Here is a 12653-nt window from a genome sequence, read left to right as displayed (position 1 = left end):
CGAATGGTCGACCGGGCGATCGTACCACGCCACAGGCCGACTCCGGACAAGAACCGCTTAAGCGGTCCGTTCCGTGCTACAGTGATAACCGAGCAGTGTTATCGTCGGCCTTGACGGTTCCGATTAATTACTTGGATGTTGCACCCACTACGAACCCCTTTCCGTGATGCAAGATGGAGGGTAAATAGAGAAAAGACGAAGCGAAATGGGCACAGTTCAACAAGCAAGCGTTTTATTCACACACACAAGCACGTAAGGCACGTATTTATAGCCATACACAATGAAAATGCACATAAAGCAATGAAAACAAAAGAAACGATGCAGAGCTACAACCGAATACGCGTACACACGGCAACACTTAAACAGTTCTACTTTAGCCAGACTGGCGCCACCCACGGACATTCACACCAAAACCCCAAAGAAAAGAAAGAAGTCGCGACTTCCCTTTTGTGTCTGGTGAGTCCCTCTCCCGCGACCGTCAGCGTGGTCGCGCCTGGTCCCGACCTCTCTCGCAGCCGGCGAACCCTCACCGGCACTCCCCGTCCGGACGCACAGGTTCACCTTGCAACGGGCGCTGCCGCGTCTCCCGTCCGTGCCTTTGTGACAGGGCCGCTCGCCAAGGCACGGGTGCAGGACCTCTTCCCGAAGACCAACCAGACCACCAGCCACGACGACCAAGAAGAGGCGGAAGTGGAAGCGCTCGAGGAAGCTCCAGCACGCCCGCCCGTGTCCGTCTTTTATCGTGTGGGGCTCCGCCCTTCGCCCCGCCCCGTTCTCGGCTCCACCTTCCTTCGAGAGGGTTCCCGAAAAGGGCGTTCCCTCACGCTTTCCCTCCACCCCGCTCCGTGCGGGGGCCGGGGGAGTCAGTTTTTGGCTCGGAGCCAGAGAATTATTCCCCCAAAAAGAGGCCCCACCTTTACATGACCTCTGACCTTTGACCTGCATCGCCCTTCCTCCACTCCAAAGTGCGGGGAAATCAGAAGTGAGAAACAGGCGGGAAAACCTGCGCATCCTCGCAGTTCCCTCCTTTGCGCCTTTGTTTGCCGTTCGGTAGCGTCGATGGTGGCGGTGGCGTGGTTGCAGTGTGGTTGGTGCTGTGATGGGGATGGCATGGTTGTTGAAATGTTGTGTGTTTGAAATAAAAGATAGAAAAAGAAAAACGCCTAACTCAAAGGATCGCAGCCCGAATGGATCACATAAATTCCCTCTATACAACGGGTTTGGGCTAACTACACATGTACCTATGAAGATATCTCACCTGAGGGTCCTGAATGGTGGTTTGCGAATTTCCACAGCCGTAACAATACCTTATCTGGAATGTGAATTATAGACCAGCTAAAAATTATATTTATATATATATATACATACATACATACATACATACATACATACATACATACATACATACATACATACATACAGTGGGGAGAACAAGTATTTGATACACTGCTGATTTTGCAGGTTTTCCCACTTCCAAAGTACGTAGAGGTCTGTAATTTTTATCAAAGGTAGACTTCAACTGTGAAAGACGGAATCTAAAACAAAAATCCTGAAAATCACATTGTATGATTTTTAAATAATAAATTCGCATTTTATTGCATGAAATAAGTATTTGATCACCCACCAACCAGTAAGAATTCCGGCTCTCACAGACCTGTTAGTTTTGTCTTTAAGAAGTCCTCCCATTCCCCACTCATTACCTGTATTAACTGCACCTGTTTGAACTCGTTATCTGCATAAAAGACAGCTGTCCACACTCAATCAATCAGACTCCAACCTCTCCACAATGGGCAAGACCAGAGAGCTGTCTAAGGACATCAGGGACAAAATTGTAGACTTGCACAAGGCTGGGATGGGCTACAGGACAATAGGCAAGCAGCTTGGTGAGAAGGCAACAACTGTTGGCGCAATTATTAGAAAATGGAAGAAGTTTAAGATAACAGTCAATCTCCCTCGGTCTGGGGCTCCATGCAAGATCTCACCTCGTGGAGCCTCAATGATCATGAGAAAGGTGAGGGATCAGCCCAGAACTACACGGCAAGACGTGGTCAATGACCTGAAGAGAGCTGGGACCACAGTATCAAAGAAAACCATAAGTAACACACTACGCCATCATGGATTAAAATCCTGCAGCGCAGGCAAGGTCCCTCTGCTCAAGCCAGCGCATGTCCAGGCCCATCTGAAGTTTGCCAATGACCATCTGGATGATCCAGAGGAGGAATGGGAGAAGGTCATGTGGTCTGATGAGACCAAAATAGAGCTTTTTGGTTTAAACTCCACTCGCCGTGTTTGGAGGAAGAAGAAGGATGAGTACAACCCCAAGAACACCATCCCAACCGTGAAGCACGGAGGTGGAAACGTCATTCTTTGGGGATACTTTTCTGCAAAGGGGACAGGATGACTGCACCGTATTGAGGGGAGGATGGATGGGGCCATGTATCACGAGATCTTGGCCAACAACCTCCTTCCCTCAACAAGAGCATTGAAGATGGGGCGTGGCTGGGTCTTCCAGCATGACAACGACCCGAAACACACAGCCAGGGCAACTAAGGAGTGGCTCCGTAAGAAGCATCTCAAGGTCCTGGAGTGGCCTAGCCAGTCTCCAGACCTGACCCAATAGAAAATCTTTGGAGGGAGCTGAAAGTCTGTGTTGCCCAGCGACAGCCCGAAACCTGAAGGATCTGGATGAGTGGGCCAAAATCCCTGCTGCAGTCTGTACAAACCTGGTTAAGAACTATAAGAAACGTCTGATCTCTGTAATTGCAAACAAAGGTTTCTGTACCAAATATTAAGTTCTGTTTTTCTGATGCATCAAATACTTATTTCATGCAATAAAATGCAAATTTATTATTTAAAAATCATACAATGTTATTTTCAGGATTTTGTTTTCGATTCCGTCTTTCACAGTTGAAGTGTACCTATGATAAAAATTACAGACCTCTACGTGCATTGTAAGTGGGAAAACCTGCAAAATCGGCAGTGTATCAAATACTTGTTCTCCCCACTGTGTATGTGTATGTGTGTATATATATATTTACAAAAATATAAACGAGTGTTGCTCATTATGTAGAGAAAAGCCTCCACAATCCTTGGGATTATGACAGGATTGGTGGGAAGAACATGGGGTCAAGAAACAGATTTTTCACGTCCGAGTGTGAGTAAAGTGCACGTACATGTTCCCAAACATGACAAATTATATTATTTGTGACTGAGTAACATATGTGTTTGTAATAAACAAACTGGTGGTTTTTGGTAGCCGTGCAGCAAGATGATGTGGTTTCATTCCTTGTTTTCCCTCTTCCTGTTCTTTCAGCCCACTTCTTGCTGTGCTTGAGCTTGTAACCAGCTTGTTCGTCCAATGTCTTCCTCTGTGCCTCCTTCCTCCAAGTGTCCCTCAGTCATGCCCCTCTACCCTGCTGTGTCCTCCCCTTGCTTTCTGCTCTGTTCTTGTTTTGGTCCATTATGTAGTCTAGCTCTTCCATGTGCCTCTATTTCGTACACCAAAAAAAAATGCTACCGATGAAAGACAGTGCCACCAATCCCTCCTCCCACCAATAAATAGAAGAAAACCTTTTTGCAGACTTATTTGATGATTCTTTTTTTTTTCTTTTTTTTCTTTCTTTTCTTTTTCAGGAATTTGAATGTTGTACACCATTGTGCTTACAGGTGGAGCATCATTTTGTAGCAAGGCCACGTTACATTTTGCTTCTAATTCTCGTCAACACCTTCTTTGGTCACCTGGTCTGGTGAAGGAAGCATTGTTGGCAGCCTCACAGCAATCTTTGGCCTCCTGTGTCCCAAGTTCCTTGTTTTTTTCTTTGTGAATAAAGGAATGCCGTTTGCTCGAGCAGAGCGAGTGCTGGTGGCCTCCGAATGTCCGTTCGAGGTTAAAAAGGGTGATTGTTCTGATAAAAGGATAAAATATATGTGAAAGGACGATTTGGGATAAACTTCTCTGACGAAGCCATCGCTGTATTGACTGCAATCACTGAAGATTATGTGAAAATATAACAAGTGCACAGTACCGTCTATCATGCTTATGATATGCATCCAAGCTCGTGTTATTACCTCTGCAACCAAAGGTGGAAGGAGGTTATGTTTTCACCCCTTTCTGTCTGTGTGCAGGATATCTCAAGAAATTTTTTTTTTTTATTACAATGTTGAAGCTTGTATGAGAGCTTACACACACAATGTGCAACAAGGGAAGTAGGAGAGGGAAGGTAAAAACAGTGGGGAACAGAGACAGGAGATCTGTGGAAATGAGGGGGATAGGGCGAGGTACACAGGGAAACAAGATGGACACTGCAGCGACTTTCAGGTCCTTATATGACAGGGACTTTCAGAAAGGAAAGCAGGGCATTTGAAGGACATGGGTTTGGGGTGATTAGCTGGGGTAGAAAGATCGTGGCTTTGAATGGGGGAAGGATAAGAGATGGTGGTGAACAGCTGTTTTGAAGAGTGTGGGAGTTTGTTCCAAAGGCAGGAAAAAAAGAGGAATGAACGTGTGAAGGTGAGCAATGATTCTTGATTTTGGTAGTTTTACCAGAAGGGGGTTGCTGGTGCACCTTGAGCACCCTGCGGAACTATGAGGGGGGTACATATTGCGGGGGGAGGCCGCAGCCGCAGAGGAGATGGTGGAAGATAGAAAGACCATCGACCTGCCTGCTATGAGAGACCCAAAGACTCGGCCTCATCGTGGGAGATACCAATGATCCTAAATGTTTTGGTTTCCACACCGTGAAGTTGAGAAAGATGAAAGGTGAGAGGCACCAGCTCAGAGGGGAGAGCAGGACTCCATCAGGCTCTGGACGAAAGCTTTGTATGTGGTCATGAGCTCAGGTATGCCAAGGAAGGACTTTGCATGGCGGAGGATGCCCAGCCGGCGACTGGATTTGGAGGCCAGCTTGGGAATATGAAATTGTGGATGGATTCGGATGAAATTTTGTGGACAGGTTGGGTGTGTGACAAGGACAAACTGTTTTGATTTTGGTGAAGATCGGGATCCGGATCCAGCTACTAGAATATTTTATGTGATTCTTCACCATTGAGAGAAAGGGCCAAAAACGATATATAGCCCGATATCTCAAAAAGTTGTAGACGGATTCGGACGAAACTTGGTGGACAAGTTGGGTGTATGGCAATGACGAAGTGATTCAATTTCGGTGAAGATGCGAATCTGGATACGAGGGTTATTTAATTTTCAAAGTGATTCTTCACCATTGAGAGAGAGAGAGAGGGCCAAAAACGATGTCGTACTGTTTAGCATGATATTTCAAAAATGTATTGGGCCCGATATGTTGTGAATCGGGCATCGCGTGGCAGAGGTATGTGCTCTATCGAGTGCCCCTCCAGTATTAATATCAGGTTTTAAATGTTATTTTCTAAGAATGAAATTATAAATCGAGGTTTAGTATCTATCCCAGAAAACCATATTAATTGCCATCTCCAAACAATTTTTTTTTTCTTTCTATTCTTTATCCTTTGTTTGAAAAAAAAAAATGTATTTTTTTTGGTAAGCATATAATTAATTGATCACCATTTACATTTAGAAAAATTAATGTAATTATGTATTTTATCTCTTTGTTGGAGTATTATATATTAACAGGCTTTGAAAATTTAATCATTATATTACGTATCGAGGACAACGAGATAGTTCCAATGCAAAGTGCATAATAATACCTGAAAGTAGGTTCTTGTATTGAACTGTGAAGTGCATTTTGGAAATTAAATCATTAATTGTTTATGCTGACAGCTTGGGCACAAAGCAGATCGGTGAAGGTCAAAGTCAAGCATGAATTCGGGATCAACTTCATACTGCTCTCTTTGTTTGTTCTGGATACGTAACTGGCATTGATCTTTTTCAACCTAACGGATGAAATGAAATTCTTTTCAATAATAGTAATAATCTATAGCATAACAGGCCTTTCCATGTGGAATGAAAAGACCTGATAATCTTAATAAAACTATTCTTCATGTTGTTTTCTCATAACCTTTATTTTGATTCGTAAAATTATATTTACTTTTTGCATAGATCACTTCAAATGAAAACCATACAAGGGTTGATCAATAAATCGGTGACAAAGGCAAATAACTTTCCGTGGCATACGAGGAGAATATAATATATTTGCAAAAAGATAAACAATGTCGCAAAATGATTACGAAAAAAAAATGTCAAGGGAACTTTTTTTGCTTTATCAATCCACAGATTTCCTCGTTACCTCGTCCAATTAGCTCATTGTGTGAAATCAATATTTACCTCCACCCCCAAAAGTAAGGGAGGTTATGTTTTCATCCCTGTCTTTCTGTCAACAAGATATCTCAAAAGTTGTGGACGGATTCGGACTTTCGGGGGACAGGTTGGGTGTGTGATGATTAAATTGTTAGATTTTTTTGTAAAGATCTGGATACGAGAATTCTTTAAGTGATTTTTCAGCAGTGAGATAGCTTTCAGCAGCTAAAAACGTTATATGACATGATGTCTCAAAGTTATGGACGGATTCGGACGAATTTCGGTGGACAGGTTGGGTGTATTAAAATGACTAATTGATTCGATTTTGGTGAAGATCCGAATACGGAAACCCACATTAAAATTTTTTTAGAAGGGATTCTTCACCATTGAGAGATGGGGCTAAAAACGATGAACAGCATGCTGTCTCAAAAAGTTGAAGACGGATTCGGACGAAACTTAGTGGACGAGTTGGGTAGGTGACAAAAACAAGTTGAATAGATTTTGGAAGTCCAGATCTATGTCCGGCCTCTCAGTGGGATACAAAATGTAAACTGTTCAGCCTGGCGGAGGTATGCGCTCTACCAAGTACCGTTGCAGTGCTTCATTGTAATTATGCATTGTTTCCCCCACCCTCTCCTCCTCACACTGGTGTGGTTACAACGATACTGTGCGGGTTTAAAACCAAACACGTTTTCCATTCTGTGAGTCCTGTGCGTACATACTGGATACTGTTGTACTCACCAAGCCAGGATGATTACATTGTCATGACTTAGAATACGGTGCATTCGGTTGTACCTGTTCACGCGGAGGGGTGCTACGCTCAGGCACGCGTCCAGCCAGTCGAGCTTGCGGTACGGCTGCAAGGGATGGTTGTTCGAACGTGCTCGTGCATCCTGAGCCACCAGTGACGATCTGACAGCTTCACCTCGTGGAAATAATTCACGAGTAGTACGTTGAGAGAATGAGGGTGGGGGTGGGGGGGGGGTTAGTGGAAGCAGGGTGTCAATGAGCAGTCAACAGCAAATAGAGGTAGTGGTGCTGGTGGTTTTTATGCCACACAACCATTCCTTTGGTTAACATCAAGCCACATATACAAACTGGACTAGCATGCAGTAGAGTGCAATATACTTCCACCAGGTTGAACAGGTTATATTTTGTATCCCACTGATAGGCTGGATCTGGATCCAGACCTGAACCAAAATCAAATTCGCTTGTTTTTGTCACCTAACCAACTCATCCACCGAGTTTTGTAATAACTCGTCCACAACTTTTTGAAATATCATGTTATGTGCCTTATATATATATATATATGTTATCCCTGTGTCGTAAGAGGCGACCAGGGTTGCGTCAGGAAGGGCATCCGGCGTAAAACATGTGCCAAATCACTATGCGGATCATACGGATGATCCGCTGTGGCGACCCCTAAAGGGAGCAGCCGAAACAAGAAGAAGAAGAAGAAGAAGTGCCTTATATATATGTATATCAGTTTTGGCTCCATCTCTCAAAGATGAAGAATCACTTGTAAAATTATAGTATCTGGATCAGGATCTTCACCAAAATCGAATCCGTTCGTCATTGTCATACACCCAAGCTTTCCACCAAATTTCGTCTGAATCAGTGTTCAACTTTTTGAGATATCCTGTTCACAACAAACGTACAGCAACCTCAAACAGCAGACAGGGGTGAAAGTATAACCTCTGTCAACCTTCAGTGGCAGAGGTAAAAGGACATCATGTCAGGAGACTTCTCAAAACAAAAGGGGAAAATAAAAATTACATGAAGAGCCTCGAGAAAAGAACAAACCTCCAAGTCTCTTTACAGAGCCTGGTGTTGGCTTTATGGTTAAGATGGCTGGCTTAAGATCTTCCAAGTCCTGAGTTTGAGCCCCTGTGTTTTTTTTATTGTTTTTTCAAAATACTTCCACTTATTGGGGTGGCATGATTTCATGCTTTCAACTGGCTATGATCAACAGTGCATCACCACTGCTACCAAGTATGGGGGCACCACTGATGTCACGCACCTATTATCAGTTCTCTGGTTCTCATTTAGCCAACCTCAGAAGGATGACAGGCTGAGTCAACTCCACCTGGTGTTAATTCAGGAGCTGACAGGGCTTGAACTCCGCACCTTCAGCTCCAAAGCCGACCACCCCAACCACTAAGCTAACATCAGGCTTCTGAGCCCTTGGCCGTTGAAATAACACCAGTGGGGTTGACACAGCCTGTCATCCTTCAGAGATTGGCAAAATAAGTACCAGCTTCCGAGGCTAATAAACCATTCGAGTATCCTGCGTTGGAATGGCGAACTGTCCAAGATTGTACTCCTAAGCCAAATGAAACTGCCTCGGCAGCCGTATGCGCCTCGCGGTGTGAAAGGAATGGTTTTAACCGCTTTATGTCATGAGCAGAGGGTTCAAAATTATCGCAGATTCCAGGGAAAGTTGAGGGCCATTGGTGCGTTCCTGAACTGCATCCTTGTATGCTTGTATTTGCAGTGCATCAGGATAGGTCAACACTCATGCAGGGACGAGTCACTGCACAGACTTCTCGAATGACATACAATGTGGAATAGGTGATCATTATGATCACAGTGACCTAACAGTGAAAGGTTCATCAGCACCTCTCTCTTCCTCCATTAATCACAAGGAGAGGCATGTACCTCGAACGAAGGACCCTGTACTCAAGGAATTCCAAAATTCTTACCGGGTGGGTAAGACAATGTCATGCTCACATTAAAACATACAACCAGTTTAATGCAGGTTGGCTTCTCGAGCCTATCTGTCATTTCATTTCCCTGGAGTCCAATATGAGAGGGGACCAACATGAGAGTGACGTCTGAACCCATCCTTATGAGCTGGTCTATGAGCTTATGAGCTTCCAGCTCCCGTGTCACAGAAGATGAAAAATAATCACATTTCCAGAGCTTGTAAAGCACTAATTGAGTCATATTGGATGAGTACTAATGGAAGCATTAAGTCAGTGTAACGGTGTCATCTGATAGTCCTGGCAGGATAGCCGAGAGATATGCACACTCAGCTCAGCTCAACCCAGCTATAAACTGTCATCCTGGTGTTTTATAGACAGGGTGAGGCATCATTGTGTGATGATGTTTGGACTGGTGCGTATTATACACGATGAGCAAAAGTACCCGTCCACAGTGATGGGAGAAGTTTGTCATTCTTTCAATTTAAATTATTTCACGGTCTTGAAGATTGTGTTGCACTCCTGGTTTCATTCAGAGCCAAAGCTCTGGCCTACTTACACCTCCAACTGCAAAATGGTGGTGCAACTTTAGGTGGTGGAAGTTGGATTTGTCTCAAAAGATGTAGGATATCCTGCTTGCGAAATAAAATTTGCCATCAACATTATTCATGCTTGTTCTCCTGTCATTTCAAAAGTGAATGTTGAGCTTTGCCTGCGTGTCAAACGCAGTGCAGGAAGTGGCTGCCATAAATACGAGACAGACAGACAAACACACGGACAGACACCACTTTTTTGCATACATACTTGAGTCTCGTGGAAGAGCTAGTACATTGAACGGATCAGGATGTAACAGACAAAAATAGTACACAAAACATGCAAGCATGGGGTGGTCAAGATGGACACAAAAGGAAACTCGAAGGAGGAGTGATTTGGGTGGGGTTATCGAGGGTGGAAAAGATGGTTTTGGATTGGTGACTATCTGAGATGGTGGTAAACAGCTGTCTTGAAGACCTGGAGGGAAGAATGAGATTGAAGAAGATATGGAAGTTGATTCCACAAGTAGGAAAAAAAGAGGAACAAATGAGTGGAGGTGAGCAGTGATCTGCGATTGAGGTAGTTTCACCAGTTGGGGGTTGATGGTGGACCATGTGAGCCCCGCACAAACCTGGGTGGGGAGGACAAAGCAAGGAAAGAGCAGAGGGTGCAAGACCAGACAGGATGTGGTGGAACACAGATAGACCACTGACCTGTCTGTAATGGTGAAGTGATGGACCTGTAGACTCAATTTCATCGTGGGAGATTCCAGATTCCAATGATCTTGAAGGCCTTGGTTTCCATGGCTTCAAGCTGTGAGGCAAGGGAGCCAGTCCAGAGGGGAGAGCAGTACTCCATCAAGCTGCAGATGAAGGCCTTGTAGATGGGGACCACTCGATTCAACAATACGTGGAGAGCTGCATCCTCAGAATATATATATATATATATATATATATATATATATATATATATATATATATATATATATATATATATATATATATATATATATATATATATATATATATATATATATATATATATGTGTGTGTCAAACAACCAGCAGCCTGACAACAGCCTGTTTAAACTACATTGGAGATTGATGCAGGATTAATCAAGGTATATATGAGAATGGAGTACAAGGTGGATTCATAATTGTAAATATAGGTTGGCCTATATACACATATGCAGTTTAACACAAGCACCCACAGTACAACAGTGACATAGATTGTTAACCATAAATGGAGACAAAATACGCACCATGATATCCGCCTTTGAAAATGCTCGCAAAACTGTGTTAATAGATTGAATTCTTCACTATTTTTCTTCTTCATGTTCTTCTCATGTCGTGCTTCTCTGCCATGTTCTCTTCATGTTCTCTGCCACAGAGCACCATTTTGGCAGCTAGCTTCTGAGTATGCTGTGTGGTTTGACATTACCTGCCCACCTGAGCAATCATGGGAATGCAACTTACACCGGTGAGGGGGAAGCAATGAGGCTTTAGCCACTGAGCCATCTTACTATCTTAAACAATGTTATATGTGAGAGGACAGCTAATTATCCAGGGGCTGGAAGGATGGCCTCAACGTATGTACACTTGCTTCTGAGCTTTTTAGCGTGGGTTCAAGTTTCAGCCCAACAAAAACTGTCATCCTGGTGTCTTGCAGGCAGGGAATGACATCAATGCGTGTGCCATCTCTTGGATAGGCATTAAACTGGGTGTCTTGTCTGCTGGCATTAGTTGGTGGATGTTAAAGATCCCACAGTACCCTTCATGAAGCAATCACTCAGCGAGCTATCACAGGCACCATGAACAAATTCCAAATTCCTGTCCTAATCTGCAGAGGGCATTGCATCAGTGGTACAGCCACACCCTTAGTCAATGATGGTATGCCGCAGCCTTGTGCTGCTATGAAATGAAAAGAAGCCAACTATGCAGTCCTTACTGACATTGAGGAAGCAAGATAGACAAACCTACTGTATCTGCAGGTGCCAGAGTGTATAATACAAAAGATGAAAGTCCTGCAGAATGTTTCACTGAACACCCATTGATGTAGATATAGAAAGTCTGCAACAGTATTTTGGAGATCTACCACACACTTGATCATCAGATTCACCATGGCTACATTGAGCAGCAGAAGCTCTTCGAATGATGGCATCTTGTTGGACCGCTACTGTTAGCCAGAGTTGAACCCCAAACGGGCCATGATCAGAAGGGAATTTTCTGATAGGCCGAGGATAAGGATGGTGAAGGTAACTATGCATTCAACTCGTTTTGCCACACGTTCTTCAAAACGTTGAGAGCTTCTCGTTGTGAACCTGCTTCCTGAAAGAGGAAAGACAAGGGGGGAAGTAGACAATGTCTCATGGTCATCAACATCCAGTCCACTATTGATCTGCATTACTTTTTACATCCCTCTTTGTAACTTGTAACCGAACCAACTGTTTCACTCCAAGGTAAACATCGTGAATGTAGTGGAAATCTCATCAAGGTGATGCAGGAGTAAGGTTGCAAAGGGGCTTGTTAATCTAAAGGTGCAATTATAATTGTTTTTTGTTAATATTACACCTGACATGGAGTCCTTAATGATGCAAGGTGCATTGATTTGGAGGTAACTCGTGTCACAAAACCACAGTAGTCCATACCATGATGAAACGCTTAATACTGAAAAACTTATTATCATTTCATATGCAGCCTGTGGCTGCTAGTTGCATCAATGTTGGGAGTGCGGCTATGCCGCTGATGCAGTGCCCCCTGTGTCAGTAAGCTGGCACTCATTTTGCCAACCTTAGAATGATGACAGGTTGAGTCAACCCACCTTGTGTTATTTAACTGCACAACAGAGGCTCAAACTCAAAACCCTTAGATCTTTTCCCACTTGTTTGAGTTGGCTTTTACTTTTTTTAGAGGTATTGCTGTGGTTTTTGTGTTCGACAGGACGGTGCGGAGGTTGCACAACAACCTTTGTGCTGTCTGGTTTGCTTACAGCCAAACGTAATCCCTGACCAGCCAGTTGGTGAAAGACATGGGGCAAAAAATTTCCCCAGATGACCTCATAAGAAGTTGGTAATAATCAAGACGTTAAATAAGAAGTAGTAGTGGTTGTTGTTGTATCGTTATGGTTTCTGTCTGCCTGTCTGTCCATCTGTTAATTTTTTCGTGTGCAACCCAAGTCTCAGTTTATAAT

The 12653-nt window shown here is 43.8% G+C and overlaps 1 protein-coding gene across 3 annotated transcripts in view; it reads left to right on the top strand.

Moving 5' to 3' along the window:
• HINT3 (histidine triad nucleotide binding protein 3) overlaps window positions 1-10888 on the top strand; it is a 38405-nt gene extending 27517 nt beyond the window's left edge. Inside the window, exon 6 of one of the 3 annotated variants that reach the window (XM_085845582.1) lies at window positions 10854-10888. In XM_085845582.1, coding sequence (XP_085701708.1) covers window positions 10854-10873 — 20 coding nt within the window. In that variant the 3' untranslated portion in view covers window positions 10874-10888. Of the gene's footprint in view, window positions 1-3633; window positions 3848-10853 lie in introns of those variants that run through there. The other 2 variants (XM_085845580.1, XM_085845584.1) reach the window with 2 other exon arrangements.
• The last annotated feature ends 1765 nt before the right edge of the window (window positions 10889-12653 follow it).

Source organism: Eptatretus burgeri, chromosome 11, assembly GCF_056783735.1.
Source record: "Eptatretus burgeri isolate ZD-2024b chromosome 11, Ebu_testis_v1, whole genome shotgun sequence".
Lineage (NCBI taxonomy): Eukaryota > Metazoa > Chordata > Myxini > Myxiniformes > Myxinidae > Eptatretus > Eptatretus burgeri.
This window is presented reverse-complemented; position numbering and strand designations above follow the sequence as displayed.